Source organism: Pituophis catenifer, unplaced genomic scaffold (assembly GCF_029215685.1).
Source record: "Pituophis catenifer annectens isolate HBS135680 unplaced genomic scaffold, rPitCat1.0.hap2 SCAF_7, whole genome shotgun sequence".
Lineage (NCBI taxonomy): Eukaryota > Metazoa > Chordata > Lepidosauria > Squamata > Colubridae > Pituophis > Pituophis catenifer.
In genome coordinates, this window is record NW_027256887.1 from 54544450 (window position 1) to 54564941 (window position 20492).

Consider the following 20492-nt stretch of genomic DNA (forward strand, 5'->3'; position numbering starts at 1 on the left):
AGGAGGACTTTCTAAAGCACTGAAAAGAGCTTACTCAAGATCTTTTACATGGCAGAGCTGACATTAGCTGAATGAATTCCTAGAAAAAGGAACATTAGTCTGGATGACTTTATTTATAGCTCAGTCACTATACTATATCAAAGAAAAATATTCTCAATACAATATTTGATATTCATTTATTTGATCAATTTTATGTATAAATTATTTTAACTCAGAATTTGGTAACTAGTCTAAGTTTTGAATATACTAGTGACATTACTAAAACATAATTGAAGTTCAAAGATTTTACGCTGCTGATTCTTTTAGATATTATAAACCTTTAGACAAATCTTAAAAGCATGTTAATTTGAAGCACTTCAAAACATCCTGCATTGAACAATATTCTTTTCAAGGTCAAATCAAAAGTGCAAGAAATAAAATGATTGATTTGTTAGACTTTATTTTCACTTTATTTTATTCACCCAGATAGTGTTAACATTAGACATTCAACAGACATCTATATTTCATTACTTGTTTTGGTATGGTGTTACAGGTGGAATCAAGAAATTTTGTTTGAAGTTAGTTGACATTCCTCACTTCTGATTTAGTCTCCGAGTAAAGTTTTTAGCGTTAGTTTTTCCATTGCACACTGTGTGACTTGAAGCTTTTATACATCTAATTTATATATCTAATAATTTATATATCCTACAATGATTATAATAGAGATCCATTAATCCATGTTTCTATCCATCTGGTGAGGTCAGGAAGAGTAGGTATGTTCCAGGTTCCATCAATCAAGCAGTGTGTCTTCCCAGTGGCAACCTCCTCATCCTTTGAAATGACATTCTCAGAGTGATCTATACTACTTCCTCTTAGTGACTTTATGTAAATTGTTGAAAACTTGGATTGTTTTCCCAGATCTTGGACAGAATATTTATGATATGGTAAGCTACATTCTTGTTTAATCTTATATTGTTTTCTTACTGAGGAATATTTTATAATGAAAGCTACTGGATTCTACCAGACTCTCAATTCTACAAAAATATTCCACAAACATGCACTTTTACAGCATATTATATATCCGATTTCTGCCCATTCCATTACTCAGATAACTCTTTCCCAACAGTATTTTGATTTCAAAATATTTTTAATCAAAATTTTTATTTTAAATAAAGATGCACAACAAACAATCTTTTTCTTGCAAATTACCATGTTCTTTTTCTTTCACTTGCTAGGTGTAGATGGTGGAACCCACTCTTGTATCTTCTTACGTGTTGTAGAGTATGGTACATATTGTTTAGGAGTACCACTTTCATTCATTCTATGATTTTGGAAAATGAATTTACGACTCACTGGTGGATGTGTAGTTGGGGGATCTTCTGTCATACAGTGAATCCAACGATGCCTTGTAACGAAAACAATACAATAAAAAATATTTCCTAAGGACATATATTTGCACACATAGGTTCACAACAAATTATGTTTTATGGACAACAGTTATACTACCTAAAACATAAAAAATAGTTACATTTTTAAAATTATGCAGACTTGTCGGTTAAATTTTATATTTAATAAATTTGAAGTCATGGAAATTGAATATAGTTGTCAAAAAACTAAGGGCAATTTCTCATATTCAATAACTTGACAAAGCTAAGGCTATAAGATTTGGGCTGCAAATATTACTTAGTTTTATAGACTTTTCTGCTGCCAATGAATGGTAATCAGGAGTTTTGAAGTACGGATGTAGTAGTCCAAGAGAAACCTGCTTGTGACAAGCTGATTAAATAAAAATATGATGAAAGGTCTGATGTGGAAAATCAGGAAAAAAATTCTCTTATTTATACCAATGAGTACATCAAGGATCCAGAGTGACAGAATTTATTTTATTCATTGCATTTAATTTTAAATTCTCAGTACTGTTTCCACATGAAAACAAAAATTTAGAGATTTCTCTCCCCAGGTTTCAGTGAAAGACTGAAAATCATAAGCCTGCTTTAACCAAAACTTTTCTTCCAAAGCATTTTTTAAATATGCAAACCTTAGAAATTAGCATAATATAACATAAATACTAAGCAAACCTTAAAAAAACAGAACAAGTTCTTACAAGAATTAAATTAAATTAAAGCAGCAAAATGGTTATTGTTAAATAAGATTTTTTTCCATTGAAGTAATGGGAAAATGTAATATTTAATATATTCATAAAATATTCATGTAATATTTAAAACTTATCAATGATGGTGCAATTGAAAATATCCAACAGTACAATATTACAGAACATTTAATGAAGGCAACCTTGACTAAAACTGTAGGTATTAATATACATAGTTTTTCAAAGCAATTAGCAATTGATAGATTAATCATTAGACATTAAATGAAGAATATGGCAAAAAAAGTTATAGGCACTGTGCCTTATTTCTAAAGCTTAAGCTAAGAATTATTTATTTAATTTGTATGCCGCCCATCTTGCCAGAAGCAATTCTAGGCAATCTACAGACATTCAATTAAAATGTACTAAAAACATTAAAACAATAAATAAGGATCATACATTTAAAATCAAATTAAAATAAATTAACCAGGATGGAGAGGGAGGGAACGAAGTGTGTACAGGAAAGAAGTGGGATGTTATTGTGGTAAATTAGCACAATCATTATGGCAATTGTTTGGACTACTGGAGCCCCTCCCCCTCTAAAGTCTAATTTAAAGGAAAACGAAAGACAAAATTTTAGTATTATTTGAATCATATTTCTTTTCCAAAACAGCCAAGACAGACAATGGAACTTCATATGTAATATTGTTTTTGGTTCTAGCAAACTTTTTGTAACATGTTTTTTCAGATCTTATCACGATAAAATACCAATAAGGCCATTTAATATTTCCACAGAATGTTACCAATCACTCTACAAGTACATAAAACAAAATTCCAAAGACACTGGTTAGTTTCCAGTAATAAATATGCATTTATAGTGATGTTTGAACCTAACACTTTCACTGATCTGATGTAATGACCATAATGATCCATAATGATCCATTTGCTGGTAAAGGGTTAGAGACTGAGGTATAGTTTAAAAGACTCAAATTAATTTACTTTATAAACAGAATTGTTCTGAGATACCTGTTTTACAAGTTAATAAAAACATAAATAAATGTATGTATTTACCATTCAGGAGGTATCATGCTTCCATCTAAATCCCAGTATGTGTTCCTGCCATCCATTTCTGCAGTATATATGACCCACCTATGACGACCTTAAAGATAACAATTTTAAAAAGTATATCAGAATTTTTAAAAGATCTATGTATGCTATTTTATTAATTACAAACTAATTCTCTTAGAGTTATACAAAATCAAGTTTTATGGCAATCTATAGTTCTATTCTCAATTTTGAGAAGGACTAGCTTGACATATTGAAAGAGGATAATTAGAAACCAAAAATATCATTCACATATACAGATTTTTTTTTAAAATAGAAGAATGCAGGACAATATATGTATCTTTACTATGACTTCCCAGGAACTAATATTTTAATTTAGCAATTTAAATAACTATTATATAGGAAAAATAACTTCTAATGGTAACATTTCAAATGGAATTACAAGGACAAATATCTATTGGTTTCTATAAGATAAACTACTTGTTTATACTTCTAATTTTGATATAAATTATTTACCATTTTCAGATTTACAAATCTGGAGTTTATACATCTCTTAAGATTAAATTTCCCTTAACAGTTTTATTTGTATGAGAAACGTAAAATACAATATTTTGCAATACTAAGGAACCTGTGATCAATATAATCATTATGTATTAATTATTCTTCTAATTAAATTACGGGTCTGTGTCTCTCTGATTGTTTCTACCCTTCCTATTTGACCCACAGGAGAAGTATGTTGTAGATTCCATAGGCTAAGTAGTCTCAGCAGGCAGAATCCAAACAAGACCCCTTTCCGCTTCTGGAACATTGAGATTTGGTTCACTCCCATTGTGTGGGCCTTTCAGAAAGTCTTGAAGATCCAGTTCAATAACTACGTCTGCCCCCCTCCCCCATGTGTGATCAAGTTTCCTGACTATATTGAACATCTTTTATGATTCTTCAACTGCCACACATTTTACCTGTGATTCATTTTTAAGTTTATTTTAATAATTGTATATATTTTTACTTATTTTAAAATTGAAGGTTGTCTAGAGTCAGGATGTGAGATGGGCAGCCATATACAATGAATAAACAAATGCATACATGTTTTAAAACACTAACATTGTTTATTTTTTCTATGCATGAACTTTTTTTTTAAGTAAAGTTACTTCTTAAAGCTAAAATAATGCCAGAAAAGCAAGATCAAAATCTGGATTAGTCATACAAAAGATTTAATACTATTTAACCCGTTTTAAAATATAATCCAAGTATCCTTACTTACCAAAAAAGAACCTCTTGTCTTCATAGTATTTGTTTCCATACTTATCAGTCCCTACTAGGGTACCAATCTTCAGATCATTGACCCTGTGAATGTCCAAAATAAGATAAAATCTTCAAGGGGTTTATAGTTATGCGACAGTCTACAGGCTTTGCATGCAGAAGATCTTGAGTCTCTGCCACCTTCAAATAAATTGTGAAAGTCTCTATCTGAAAGTCTGGAGATCACTGTTAGATAACTAATGCAAAACTACTGTATAAGGTAGCTTTGGTTGGTTTTACCTTTCAAATATCTTATTAGGGCAATCAAATGGATAAGATTTTTTTTTTCAGTTGCTGCTCCAAATAAACAAAACTATTAGGGGAAGGTGAAAATAATCAAGTCCCCTATATATTACATTATTATTTATTACATTCTTACAAATAACACCGCAGAAGTATTATTTCTACATAACTTGCTTGCAACTAGACAAGTTATCTGCCAATGAGTTAGCAGCCTGAAAAATTATTCCCAAATAATTGTAATCGATTATCTGTTCTCTAAGTGACTAAACCATCTCTGCCGTATTATTTAAAACTATTGCTATCCCTTCCTTTAGCACAGCACCGGCGAAACAATCAGCGCAAATGTATTTCTTAGTCCAGTTACAGTAACCTTGTTAAAAGCAAGGTCGGGAGGCAAGGAGCAGCTCGACGTCAGGAGTGACTGGGGCCGAGTGACTGAATGCAGCCTGGATCTCTCAAACCTTGGACGGCGCCCATAAACAGAGCCCCGTCCTTTCGCAGGGATTACGCCCCAGTCAAGAAGAGCCCAAAGTTAGAGAAAGCTTCCCAACAGTGACCTTCCCAACAACAGGCTTTGCAGCCATTATAACAGAAGTCCTCAAACTTGGCCGCTTTAAGACTTGTGGACTTCAACTCCCAGAATTCTCCAGCCAGCATAGCTGATTGGAGAATTCTGGGAGTTGGAGTCCACAAGTCTTAAAGCGGCCAAGTTTGAAGACCTCTTCATTATAAGATCGCCCTAGTTCCCATCTTCGAGAGATGCCCGTTCCGGACATCAAAGGTCGGCTTCCTTTCGGCCCTTTTCTGCTTAACTGACGAATTTCTGGAAATACTTTCTCCTCTAACGATCCTCTGAGGGTCATGTCATTCAACCCTGCGAGCCGGAGTTTCCGGCAAGACGCTCCCCAGGTGGAAAGGACCGCCCGTCCTAGTTCCTCACGTTGGCGCAATCAGCACATTTCACCTGAGCAGTTGCCACATAAGGCCACGGATGCCGCCATGTCCACCGAGCTGTTGCAACGCCCTCTTCATCACCTGCACGTATTCCGCCATTTTCCATATTCTCCTGGAGCTCCGCCCCTCCTTTCTCGTTTCTGCGCCTGCGTCGCAGCTCCTTGATTTTTTTTTTTTTTTTTTTTTTTTTTTTTGCAGATTCGAGGAAGGAAAACTGGTCCGTTTGGCGCGCGCGCGTTACTTACTCGGCTGCGCGTGCGAAAGGCGGTATTCGCAATTTTAATGCACAATTTAGAGCAAACCAATTCATTGGCGTGACAAAATTGAATATGAAATGAATGACATTTAAACCATTTGGAAATATAACTTTTATCTCGCCATTTTATAACATTTTCAGATTCAGTATTACCCAATGTGTATCAGACTCAAGATTATTGATTATTTCTGTTGTGCTTTCAAACTTGGTACTGTGTATCTCCAAACAGGAAACCAAACTAAATTACATAGAATGGGGAAAGTAAAAAGATGTAAACTAGTGAGCAATAAACAGGTAGAAAAAACCTAATGAAGAGCCAGTGTGATCATTCAGTTACAATTTCAGCTAATTACTGTATATTGAACTGTAATATTGATGAATAGTTTGCCTGAGCTGTTTTTTTTTTAAAAAATGCAATTAACAGGATTCTATAATAAAAGTTACAATTTATTTTTTAAAAATACAGCCAAAATAAAATTTACACTTCTTTAAGTTTAAAGACATTTACAACAGTATATTTACACAATAAGGTAGTAATTGGGACATTATGATGTGTACACTACAAGTGAATCACTAAAACTAATGAAAAATTGGAATGGAATTCAGAAAATTTCTACTGATTGCAGAACAGATTTACAGACACCATTTAGGGAGGTGTGCAATTCAAATGATTTTTAAATATGCTTTAAAACAGGACAAGTTATATATGTAAGATGTTGCCAAAAATACATCAAAAGCTACCACAACTGTAGATATGATTAATTTCTGCATGTGCCCAAGTATATGCATATATTTTGTGTGCATAAAAAAATTAACTAATCAATTCATTATTAGGTGTTTCATTATGAAATATATAAAATATATCCCTTTGTAGTCAAATAATTTTAGAACCTTCAAGTAAATAATCTTACCTGTCATATTACATAAACTCCTTTTTATTAATTAGTAGAGCCCATAATTTGATAGAGATGGTTCAATTGCTGATTAAGAATATCTAAAGTAAGAGTGAATTGACAGAACACCACTGTATCAGTATCCTCTGGTATAGTAATATGGTGAACTCTACTACCTTTACTAAACAACTAAGGAAAAACCACACTTTTAATAAATCTGAAAGGTGCACTGGGAAAAGTTTTCAAAAGCTGAAAATACAAAGTAGCAAACTCAAACATGGAAACATAAAATATGAAATAAGGATTCTAGTGCAATCACTGCTATTTAGGAACAACATACCATTTAGTATGCAATACATATATTTCATCAATGTTTACTTGTTTATTCACTTATTGCCTTTTCAAAAAAAATTAATTTTATCTGAATTCTTTAATGAAAACCTGAAACTTAAATCTTCAAGGACACAGAATTTAATAAATTCATTTCCAATAAAAGTGGTAATTTTATTCATTAGGGTAATTCTGATGGTGGAACAGTATCAATGGGGAAAAATTCTACTGTCATCTTTCACTTTCTCTATATTCTTCCCAAATTTGCTCCAGGTTTAAGATAAGGGAGCAAACCTGGGATACACAAGGATATAGAAAAAGAGAGAGGGAACACTGTGCAAGCATCACTGCTCACATAATACTGGATGTGGCTGAATGTATTGTTTCATAGAGTTGCATACAATGAAATTCAATAAACTTCCAAATTTACCTAGATACATGTGGATAAACATTATTAAAGCATAATCACAGTGACAAATTATCTTGCATTTATAAATAACAGGAGTTAGAAAATAACAATTCTTGATGTGATTAAAATATCTAGGATTATATTTACTCTGAAATCTTGGCAACTACTAAAAACTCTGAACATAACAATTACTGCATGTAATCACTGATTTGGAACAGTAACATGAGATAAAGCCCTGTTTTAAGTAACTCCAAAATCACCTGTTTCTGAATAAAAAGTTAACTTCTGAAAAAAGTAGGAGTTATCCAGAATTGAAACTCTGTCTCATCAGAAATGAAAGGAGAAATAAAACTGACAAAAGTAAACTTGTAGAAACAAGATACTGAATCAGAATATTTGGAAAAGAAATTTATTTGTCCTAGTATCAGGTTGAAATGTTTTTATGAAGCTTTTCTTTATCAAAGGTTAACTTATGTGTATTTGCTTGGAGTTCACAAGTTCCATGTATAGCTAAACTACAAAAATAGGATGAACTACACTTCTTGATTTTCACTAATTATCAGAAATGTACAAAGTTCTTGAAAATCAGATAAAAGCTAAGTCATCCTGTACCACTGAAGATATTCCATTGTGTTTTTCAAATGAATTGCTAAAGAACAATTAGCACCTTCCTTTATTTTTCGTGCTATGCCTTCACAGGAAAACTTTTTTTTTAATCTCTTGGAGATAATGTACATTTAAATCACCACGATTGCCATGGTATAGAAACTGGTTTAATTTTTTTTTATATAGTATGACCAATTATTTGAGAGTTGTAGTCTGCAGTCTCCATTCGTAGAATATATGGTATGATACTGTCAATCTGAACATTTCCAATTAGTCCTGCAAAAAACAGTTCTTCTGTGATAGCTGCACTCATCAGTCTTAAGGCCGGCAATCTGAGAAGTAGCCTAGAGAGCCTGGAAGACAGATTGGACAAACAGTGGCACACTTTTACATGTACAGACGAGACTTATTATTTAATACCAATGAATATTAGCAAACAAAAAGTATATTTTTTCAGCAATAAATGCTAAATCATATTTTTCATGATACAATTCTGTTGACCACTCAAGCTAAATACCTCATTTCTGGAATTTTTGACAGATACTAGGAGGACCTCCTCCCTCACCACATAACTCTAAAGCACCTTTTTTGCTTTGAATCCAACATGATGAAGAGCACTACAATTGTAATTAAATTTGAATATTCTATCTGGGTAAACTTCATTACAATTATCTATGGATTAGTTTTAACAGAAACAGCAGTTTGATAACTTCATTTTTTTCAGTGGCCATCTTAAAACAAGGGTAACAGAATCCAGCTATGCATGTATAATTTATATAGCTATAAGTGAAATAACATGGAACTGCATTCTATTTACACTAAAATTAGGAGCTAAAAACTAATATTTAAGATTAGGTTAGATTGTTTAAAAAAATAAAAAATTAGTTATAAGTGAACTCTAAAACTAGATGCTTGGTTTATAGTGCACTAAAATGTTATATAAAATTATATCCAATTACAAAATCTAATAGATTCATAAGTGAATAACTGATAGTTTATTCATATATGATATTTGAGAGAGCATATATGAAGATATTATTCAAATAGTCTAGAAATTAGTTGTTTGCATAAATTCAGAGCTGCTGTGTGAAATTTTGCTACATTATGCATAATAAAGTTCCACAATTGTATATCTTACATAGTCAATAGCTTATCCTAACCCAACGTGGCAAAGAAACAAGTATGCTACCCTACTTGTTAGGAAATTTTGATGTTGAATTATTACATTTTATTCAATTTTACACTAGCTTTTACAAGTTATTCATTCCTAAAAACTGTCATACAAGATCATACAATTAGGCTGAGTAACTTTTTAGCCCATCAATCTTCCTCCAATAGGAAGCAGTTAAGATGCCACTGACTAGTTCACTAGCACACTAGACGGTATACCCAGGTTTACACTATTTATTGTCAAAAGGACTAGAGGGTCCTCTGGATTCACGACTTCTGTTCTAAAACGAGGTGGCAGTTGTGGCCAAGAGGGCCTTTATACCAACTGTATTGTGCACGAGTTCGCTCTTAGTTGGATCTGAACATAGTCACTCATGTTTTAGTCATCTCTTGGCTGGATTACCGCAACACATTTTACCTGGAGCTACCCTTGAGTAATCTAATCAGAAGCTGCAGCTGATGCAGAATGCAGTAGCACACAATACTGGAAGCTCCTAGGGCTGCACATATAACACCTCTACTGCACTTGCTGCATTGGTTACCTGTTTGTTTAGGGATCCAATTCAAGATGTTGCCTTTTACTTTTAAAGCCCCACATGGTGTGGGTCCAGGATATCTAAGGAGCTGTATCCAGGTAAAGCAGTACATGGTGTGGGTCATGTATCCGGGTAAAGCCCTACATGGCATGGGTCCAGGATATCTAAGGAGTCTCCAAATGGGACTAACCCGCCCCACTCATGCCAGTGGAAGAAGCTGGTATGGGTCCCATCAGCTGAGGAATTCCAGCAGGCGGGTTCAAGAAGAACCGCTGTGGTTCCATCGCTGGGGAAGACTCTACCACTGAAGGTGAGAACTGCTCCCAGCCTTTTGCCGTCTGTAAGGGTATCAAACCTTGGATTTGCCAGTTGGCATGGGACCCGAAGGGGTACATTCACCAATGGAGGTGGCTGATGAGGTAAGAAGATTTCATTCACGTCCTGTTTCTTAGTTCTGATTTCAGTATAGTTTTAAAATAATAATCTCTGTAGTTTTAATGTTTTAATATTCTAATTATATTTTTTTAATTATGCTGCAAGATAGAGATTTAGACTTCCTTCAGGGATTATTTACCCAGAAATTAACCAGTCCAAATCTTAATTTTGTAAGATTTGTTATATTAATAGTAATTGAATAAAGAATATGCTACATTTTAAATCCTTATTTGTTGATAAAAGTTTTGGTGCTACAGGAAAAAAGAGTTCAGTGTTCAGGTGAACACAATATTGCCTGGAACGGACAGAATTTTTACAAGTAGTACTAAATTGGAAATATTTACTTGTACAAAATAACTGACAGGTTCTTGTTCTGTGTACACTTCAATGGCACCATATAGTTTTTATACTAATAAACATTTAAAATATGTGTGCAGCCCTACAGGATTAATTTTTTACTAGTCTTTATACAGCCTGTGACTTTACACCCTATTATTTTAGGGGAAAATCAAATATGAATTTAAATTTATATCTACTATTCATTTACTGTTATTCCTGCAAGAAAATGCAACAGGGTAACACTATAACAATATCACCCCACAGTGAAGATAGAAAAAAAAGCTTGAAGTTTCTCAAATTTTAAAAGAAGCCTTTTAAAAACATGGAAATAAATACTTGTTCAGATTCTACACACCTGTAGGTATCATCGGGATATACTTTCATTACATAATCCTGGAATTCCATATATGCCTTTTCTTGAAATTTTTCAATCTGTACCACATTTTCTAAGCCTGGGTGATCTAAAACAAATCTACAGTTATATTTACTTGAAATAATACAGCTATAAGAAGGGTGCAACTAAATATATCTTATGACAAATAGTTTGATTTTTAAATTGTTCATCACATGTTGAGAATTAGGACTACCACATTTATAGTGACTTTGCTGGAAAAATAACATTTTATTTGAACAGGTAGAGACATCAGAACTCAATGGGTCCCATAAAAATTATCAGAACTCGAAATCTATTGAAGTGAAAAATGCTTTCTGACCCACATATGGGGAAGATAATAGTCCTTGTGTGATAACAATTACATTACAAAATTGGTACTTTCCTTCCAAGATCCATCCAGAGTAAAGGACAGCATTTTATTAACTTGAGCTTCTTAGGCAATCATATAAATTTAAATAAAATTTATTTAAAAAATTATTTATTGAAATAAAACTAAATAAATCCCAAGGTCTTGTATCAATATTTTGTGAGATTTTGACAATCTAGTCTCCAGAAGTTGTGAATGTTCCAACACTGGAAGTTTTAAAGAAGAAATTGGAAAACCATTTATCTGAAATGGGCCTAGGGTTTCCTGCCTGAGCAGGGGGTTGGACTAGAAGACCTCCAAGGTATCTTCATTCTGTTCTGTTCTGTTCCCATTTTCATTCCTATTCTGAAATTTTGTATGATTTTTTTTGTGAACTGCTAGTTCCAGTTTTAAAGTCCAAAAACATGTTACTGAGACATACGCATTGTCAGATTCCTCAGATTACTCCACTTCAGCATTATATCCATGTAATAACTCAGCATCAATCTTGGACCATATTCACAGCCCACATACTAATTTAAAAATGATTGAGACATCCATATATTGTTGTTAATTATTAGGTTATATCTATATCTCGGTTGGATTACTGCAATGCCCTCTACATGGGGCTGCCCTTGGGGTGCACCTGGAGGCTCCAGCTGGTCCAGAATGCGTCCGCGCGGGTTGTTACGGGAGCTTCCCGTTACTCCCGTGTAACACCTCTCCTGCGTGAGCTGCACTGGCTGCCGGTGGCCCTTCAGATCCACTTCAAGGTGCTGGTACTTACCTATAAAGCCCTTCATGGCATGGGCCTGGGGTACTACTTGCAAGACCACCTCCTACCAGCCTCCCACCGCCCAGTGCGCTCACATAGGACTGCCCTCCTCCGGGTGCCATCGGCCAGACAATGTCGGCTGGCGGCCCCCAGGATGAGGGCGTTCTCTGTGGTCGCACCGACCCTCTGGAATGGGTTACCCACCAGGCTCCGGACGGCCCCCGACCTCCACACTTTCTGCGCCGACCTGAAGACATGGCTTTTTCAGCAAATTCCCTGATCTGCCGCGAGGTTTTAATTGTCTGGGGATTTTAAATTGGCTTGTTTTAGCACTATTTTATTGTTATGTTGTTTCTATTCTGTGAGCTGCCCCGAGTCCTACGGGAGAAGGGCGGCATATAAATTTGATAAAATAAATAAATAAATAAATAAATAAATAAATAAATAAATAAATAAATATGTATTGATAAGATGAAATATGAACAAAAATGGATGATCTCAAGTCAATATATTTATAGAAAAGTTAACTATGGCACAAGTTATTTCCCCCAAGAAGAGAATGTTTCTACCCAAAATATATTCAAATATGTCTGGATCAGAGGTATTTGAGATTAGTGTAATCTCAAGTAAAATAGTAAGGACAATCATTTTTATTGCTTTAACAAAGATAATTTTTGAACATAAGAAAGCTGGATGCTTAGATAAATTTAGTTAAAGCAGCCATGCATAAGAATTTATTTATGAGAAGGCAGCTTTTCTATAGGCCATATTTTCACACAGACAGAAGAAGGACAAATGCTTTAAATTCATCTGTTTACATACCTGGACTGAAGAGGACAATTGCTTTCAAATAAGCATATTCATAACCATCAAGACAAAGCTTCACCATGCTGTTGCAGAACTCCTGAAGTTTGAAGATATGCTCCATCACTAGTTTTCCTCTATCTGTTGACAACTTATCTACATTAATACACAGCAATACAAAGATTCTTATTTAGAATTTTAAATTATTTTAAATGGAAATTTAAATCCAGATAACCACTGTTATACTCTGTCAGAAAATAGTTAATTACACTTTTCACAATCTATGTAGCAATGTTTATTATTCTATCTACAGAAATAATACATACACACACATACACACACAAACACACATATATATTCTGTTAGAATTAACCAAAGTCTCAGCTAATTTTGATATACTAATATCAATTGGTTTGAGATGGGCAGCTATAGAAATGGAATAAACAAACAAACAAATAACAGATTAACAGAAATAATGAATGAATGTATGAAATCATAGACAAGGAGAGTGTGATAGGAGAGTGATATAAAAAAATAACAGGAGAATTATAATTGTTTCCATATTTACTCTTTTCCTTTCAATTGGCATCTTTTATTCATCTCCTTTTTGCATGAATTCAAGTATCTCTAAATAATGACATGTCCTTATATTATGTTTTTTCTACCATTATATTTGGCAAAAAAAAAAAAAATACCAGCCTGTCCAGAAGAAAATAGTAAAAAATAACCTTTAAAAGATGGCTGTCAAGACCAACTAAGAGATTAGTGATTTACTGTCTTTTTATTAGTCAGGTAATGGTGACTATTTGCTATTTCCTCTTATTTTTATAATGAAATAGTGCCATTTCTATTTTACTGAAAAAGAGTGAAAGCAGCCTCCTTTTTTTGGTATGAATGCACTTATCAATTCAGCATTATTTATATTACCACAGGGTACATAAAACTTGACTGACTGCTATTAAAGATGAAGTTTGAAAATTGAACAGATTAAAATGGAAGAAAGAAAAAGAAGGAAATATTTGGCAAAAACAAATATAAGGAATACAATTAGATGCAAATAGTCCTTAAAATTTTAATAGCATTCCTTTTTTTTCCTTTTTCTTTTCTTTTCTCTCTTTTTCCTTTCCTTCTCTCCTTTTTTCCCTTTCCTTTTCTTTTTTTGGGTGTTTTTGCTTGTATTTTTGTATGTACGTCTTTGGTTTTGTGTTTATTGGAAAATTAATAAAATAATAATAATAATAAAATGTCAATAGCAAAACAAATAACACAAATTACTGAAATCACCCATATCTATGTATGATTCTGGTAAGAATATATTTACCTTGCTGTAAACTATTGTGAAGATGATTAACAAATGCAGTTAAGATTGTTGCTACATTCATTACTTGTGAACACTGTGCCAAACCAAGTGTAAAAAGTTCATTCCAGCAGGCTTTTACTAACGATATGCTATTATCCTGCCTATTTAAAAACAAACAAAAACCAGAATTATTTAATGAAAATATATGCTTCAATTCAACATGTGCATAATTCTGTTATGCAGTCTTTCTTATTGTACAAGGAAAAGTTTGAGGCATAATTTTAATAAAATGTGTCTCATTAATAAATTAGTGCAGGAATCAGGGAGCAGAAAAGAGATAAGGGTAGTTTGGTTATTAGTTGGTTTACACACATCACACAATGTCATAAACAACACTTTATAAACTACAATGGTTGGATTCATATAATCAAACCAAATCAACTTTATAGTTCAGTATTAATGCATTTAAATCCACCCAATGAGTCATATGATAAAATTCTTCTCCATGAAAATCTATATTTAAGATGCTACTCATCTGTATCGTACCAGTTCAGTTGGAGGTATCTGACATGACAGAAAATGAAACTGAAATGCTGAGAAAAGCCGATGTTTTATAAAGTGTTTTAGTATAATGAAAATAATCTATCCTCTTGCTTAGCCTTTTGGGAATTGCATTTAGAAAATATCAGATTGGAAAAAGTTAAATTTTTGATATTTTTTATTTAATATGAGTCTCAAGTAATAAGTAATATAAATCTGTGTTGTAAAAGAAAGCTTAATTGGAAAAAAATCCTGCTCTTTTTATTTCTAAAATAAAGGGCAGATAAACAAATTATGACACTATGCCTTTGTTTCTCATGTGTAAGGCATAAGAGCAAAAATTACAAGTGAGCTTCAGGGATGTTATTTGGTCACAGCAAGCACATTCTCATTGTCTGCTAACCATGATCAATAGGAGGTAATAATGAAAGTTGTGTAAAATAAGTGAAGTATGTAGAATATTCTGGCCATAAAAGTTCACTCTGTCAGGAAAAGTTGAAGGAGAGGTTGGAACTATTGGAAAATGCTTAGAATGACTTTAAGCAATGACACTTACGCTTGCATGCTGTCCTGATCCCAGAAAAAGCTAGAATCTTGCATAAAATGTTTGGCCAACTATAAATGTTTGGCTTAGCCAGCTAAAAATTATAAATTTTTAATTATCCATGTACCATAGAACAATATTAATGCAATTATGTTAGAATTATCCAAGCTAAATATTTTGACATATGCCAAGAAAAATATTGCTTAGAAACTTGATTATCTAATTCAACTTTTTCAGTACTTACCCTAAAGCTTGAAAGGAAGGAATAGAACGGGCCCAGTGCATAGATAAGAAAAGCAATCTGGAAGCTGATTCACAAATATAATGAACATTCAAATATTCAGGCATAGGTGAAGGCATGGTGAGCTGTCAGAAAAGAATTTTAAAAATGAACTTGATTCATTGATGAAATGATATAATTTGTATATTAACAAGAATAAATTGTTTGTGTATGTATGTGTGTTTGTGTGTTTCAAAGCCTAGCATAGTATCAACTATCAGAATTGGAACACTTTTTAATTAATACCAATATTCTCAATAATCTATCTCAGAGAAATGAATTATTATAAAAATTTCATGTAAATATTTAAATATAAATGTATTTCTTTCAATAAAACTATACTGAGAATAAAGAATGTCACATTTAAAACAGTTTACAGAATAAATAATGTCCACGTAATCTTTTCCATTTCAATAACACTGTTAATTTAGCAAAGATAAAAATTTTCTTTTTCCTTCTAACCCATGCTTATCTCTAGGTGGCACAAGAGATTTTTTTTGGGGGGGGGTTCCCCAACCTCCAGGCCTTCTGTAAGGCTGTTAAGACCTGGCTTTCTCCCCAAGCACTAGGCTGAGATATTACAAGAACCCCAAATTAAGTCACATAATAGTGGGAGGCATGTTTTATGTTAAAAAGGCCCCAAAGTAGAACATTCTACAAAAACCTGAACATTGTTTATTAAGAAATATGTTGCACTGGTTTTGAAATAATTTATTCTTTAGCAGCATATTATTAAAATGTATCATTAAACTTGGTTGGAAAAATCAAAATAGCTACAACCTATATAAATTACTTAATACTGTTTTATTTAATTTCATATCTAGTACAATTAGTGTACAGACCTCTCATGGTGGGTATTTATTATTGATTGATTGATTGATTGATTGATTGGTTCGATTTATATGCTGCCCTTCTCCGGAGACTCAGGGTGGCTTACAATGCGTTAAGCAATAGCCTTCATACTTTTGTATATACCTGCTTAGTAGGCTTTCACCCCTCGCCAAGCGGTGTTCTTTTTTTTATACAAAGTCAGCTTATTGCCCTCACAAACCGGGTTCTCATTTTACCTACCTCGAAAGGATGGAAGGCTGAGTTAACCTTGAGCCTGGTGAGATTTGAACTTGCAGTAATTGCAAGCAGCTGGTGTTACTTAACAGTGCTTTAGTCTGCTGCGCCACCAAGGCGCAGTATCCATATCTATCAGAATTTCTATTGAACCTTTCTATTATGTTCATTTACTGCAAAAGTATCAGTTCTCATTACTGCTAAATGTTCTCTGTTGTTTGCCTTGTACAAGAACTATTCACAGTTACAGTAGTGATAAAAAGTAACTTTGTGAAATTCTCCCATTTACGACCTTTGAAGGTCTGTAAAGCAAACCAAAGATGAAGATCATAAGCACAGTAACAGTTTTACTTAGCAACTGCTCAACTTAATGACCAAGCTACTGGTTCCACTTGTGACTGTTAAATGAGAAGCATCTGTATTGTTCAATTAAGCAATTGTATATATTCTCTAGAGCTGTCAGCTACTCAAATTGAATCTAAATACATTCCTCAAATATTAAATGCATATAAACTCAAACTTTAAAATAATCCCTACAGAAGTTAAATAGCAGAGTTATAAATAAATGCATATTTTAAGTACCCGGAAAGCTACATGAGCATCGGTTAGTAGTGGGCCTTCTATTTCAACAATATTCATGCTTGCTTCTTCTCCAGCTAGATGTGCACTTGCTTCCATACTTTCTGCAGAACTTGGACATGGTGTACTTTCTCCTGGGTTTAATGCTTTTGCAAGAGTATCAAATGCCCTATAGACAATACATTGGATACTAAGATTAATAAACTACAAAAGGCAAAAAGATTTTTTAAAAATTATTGATCCAAAGAATACAAATTAAATTAAATTGTAAGAGGAAAGGAGGAACCAGAAATGAGATTCCAGATCCTGAATCTTGAAGACCAACCAGGCAGAACCTGAAGATGCAATTTATTTAAGTACAAAGCACTGAGTGGTGAGCTACAAACACTAGTTGTCAGCGTTCCAGAAAACCCCCAACTCCCAGTAAAGACGCGGAAGCAGGCATTTTCCAAAGTTCTCTTTACTTGAATAGGTAAACTGACACATCTGGGAAATCCTGAAAAGCCCGGGCTTTCCTTCAGTAATTCAAAGCTCCCAAAACCATCTCCCTTCTCCCAAAACCATCTTCTTCTCTCCCCCTTCTCCCATCACATGCTCCAATCAACGTCCGTTCCACATCGACCCAGCCCCTGACCACGCCTACTCCAGATGCTGGATCGCCCTGACCTTGATCGATAGGAAGAATGCTATTGTGTCTACTAATTCCCCTCGCCTAAATCCCCCCTCCTACTTTCCCACACATGAGGAGGTGGCAGCATTGAAGCTTCCGGCCTAATATGGCTTCCAAGGCTGACACTAGTATCCTGTTAATTCATATAATTCATTCTTAGTATCTGACATGCCTAGAGTCTCAAAGCACACTCAGTCAATATTAAAAAGAAAGATGGTACATAATTTTGAGTATCAACATATATTTAATATACTCTTAAATTCTGGGTCACACCTCCCGGAAATTAGTTATCTGAATCATAAATCAACTTCAATCTGTGATGTAAGGTTCTGGTTTTTTTTAATTTAGTTAAGTAGAGTTTCCTAATCCAGACGTAAATTGAAACTATTGTTAATTAACCCACAAAATGATGATTCAAGGCACTCTAAAAAGATAAGAATGCCAAAATAAAGGAGCAAGTGGGCATAATACTCATGAATATATCTCCTGCTCTAAAATCAGGTAGTGAGCATGACCAGGAGAATTTTTGCACAGCTCCAGTTGTGCATCAGCTGCAATCTTTCCTGGTTTCTGACTCCCTGCGCTCAGTTACTCAAGCCCCAGTCATCTCTCATCTGGACTACTGCATATCCATGGGGCAAAATCTATTCAGAAGTTTCAGCTGGTGCGAAGTGCTGCAGTGAGAACATTCTTTGGGACCTCATCTTATATACTTCTATTGTGCAAACGTGACTGTCTACCAATCTGCTTCTGAGGGAAGATCAATGTGTTATGACCTTTAAAGCTCTTAATGGTGTAGGTCTAAGCTACATGGTGAACCTTAATGGCATAGGTCCAGGTTTACCTTGCCTGTCTTACTCATGCCATCAGAAAGGGCCTACTACAGGTCCTGTTGGTCAAAGAACTCTGACTATCAGGATCCAGAAGAAGTGCCTTCTCTGCAGCAGCGCCTGCCCTTTGGAATATCCTAACCTCTAGAGCAGGGGTGTTAAACTGGCGGCCTATGGGTTGGATGCATCATGTGCAGGCCATGCCCACCCGAGCTCTGCGAAGGGGAGAAACATTGCAATATGTCATGTGACAGCAACGTCACGCTGCAAATTGGATACCCGTGCTCTAGAGTAATATCTGTACCTACTCTCCTGTCCTTCCACATGAGTCTGAAAACTTGCCTTTGCTGGTTGGCCTGAGGACCCAATGGGGGAGTTCCACGCTTGAGGTGGATGCTTGATGGCAGACTCTACCTACCCTTCTTGCTCTCTACTCTTCACCCTTTTTGTTATTATATTGATATATTCTTAATTGTTTTTTCATTGTTTATGTTATTGTTTTACTATTTTACTTGTTTTGTTTACATTCTTTTTACAGGTAGTCTTGATTTACAACCACAATTGAAGCTAACATTTTTGTTGCTAAGTTTTACCCCATTTTATCACCTTTCTTGCTAACAGTTATAAGTGAATCACTGCAGTTGTTAAGTTAGTAACACAGTTGTTAAGCGAATCTGGCTTCCCTATTGACCTTGTTAGAAGGTTGCAAAAGATGATCACATGACCCCAGGACACTGAAACGTCCTAAATATGAGTCAATTGCCATTTGTTTGAATTTGATCACATGACCATGGGGATTCTGCAATGGTCATAAGTATGATAAATTACTTTTTCCAATGCTGTTCTAACTTTGAACAGTCACTAAACAAATTGTTATAAGTCAAGGATTACCTTTATTGTTGTAAACCGGCTAGAATAGCCCCATGGGCAGATAGGCAGCAAATAAATTTAATAAATAAATAAATAAATAAATAAATAAATAATAAATAAATAAATAAATAAATAAATAAATAAATAAATAAAATAAATAAATAAATCTCACTAATAAAACAATGTACATGTATTCCAACTAGGTATCTCTGTTAAACTCTGTTAAACACTTAGCTGGCTGCTCCATGTTGCCTATTAAGATACAGTTGAACATTCAACATTATTTTTTCATATTTCTTCAAGATTCTACTGCATTTCCTATATTATGACAAAATATTCGGATATTATTATTCCTTACCTTGTAACATCAGCACTTGCATGTTCATCTTGCTGAAGCTCTGATAATGATGCATCTCCATTGCTTAAGTTGTCTATCATTGACAGATCATCACTATTTTGAGATATATCTTTGGACTTATTTAGATTTGCTAGTGAAGTTACAACATTTGCTAAAGTACTTAAATCTCCTTGACATGTTTCAACCTAAAGAGTGGAAAAAAGTAACTTAGTCATTATTGATAGGTATTATTCCTGACACTATTCCTGACATTTTATTGCAGAATATTTGTTGCTAGTTTTATAAGATGCTTGATTAATACATAAAAATCAAAGTACTGATACTAGTCATTATATATTTTAACTAAAACTTATTGCTTAGCAATGTTTTTGACAGAAAGAGTTTTGTAGATACTAAGCTGCTAGAAATAGCTACAATCTTTATGTTAATAACCACTGAAATATTAGGTGGTTCACAACTAACAATGACTACCAATTCTTTTACTTGCAGAAACAAGAATCCCCATAAATCTTGCCATTAGATATCCATTTAAGAGAT

At 33.9% G+C, this 20492-nt stretch overlaps 2 protein-coding genes across 7 annotated transcripts in view; both read right to left on the bottom strand.

The window, feature by feature from the left end:
* Positions 1–422: 422 nt before the first annotated feature.
* On the bottom strand, positions 423–5750 carry NDUFA12 (NADH:ubiquinone oxidoreductase subunit A12). Its single transcript, XM_070947566.1, has 4 exons — positions 5637–5750; positions 4392–4474; positions 3137–3224; positions 423–1384 (listed from the first exon to the last, which is right to left on the bottom strand). The coding sequence occupies exons 1-4, from the start codon at positions 5723–5725 to the stop codon at positions 1204–1206; spliced, it is 441 nt and encodes a 146-aa protein (XP_070803667.1). The 5' UTR covers positions 5726–5750; the 3' UTR covers positions 423–1203.
* A 558-nt stretch (positions 5751–6308) lies between these two features.
* NR2C1 (nuclear receptor subfamily 2 group C member 1) overlaps positions 6309–20492 on the bottom strand; it is a 33713-nt gene continuing 19529 nt past the window's right edge. For 5 of the 6 annotated variants that reach the window (XM_070947286.1, XM_070947287.1, XM_070947282.1 and 2 more), the window contains 7 exons: positions 19956–20140; positions 17231–17396; positions 15548–15669; positions 14241–14380; positions 12938–13075; positions 10956–11061; positions 6309–8473 (listed from right to left, as the gene is read on the bottom strand). In XM_070947286.1, coding sequence (XP_070803387.1) covers positions 8299–8473; positions 10956–11061; positions 12938–13075; positions 14241–14380; positions 15548–15669; positions 17231–17396; positions 19956–20140 — 1032 coding nt within the window. In that variant the 3' untranslated portion in view covers positions 6309–8298. The remainder of the gene's footprint in view (positions 8474–10955; positions 11062–12937; positions 13076–14240; positions 14381–15547; positions 15670–17230; positions 17397–19955; positions 20141–20492) is intronic. The other variant, XM_070947285.1, reaches the window with a different exon arrangement.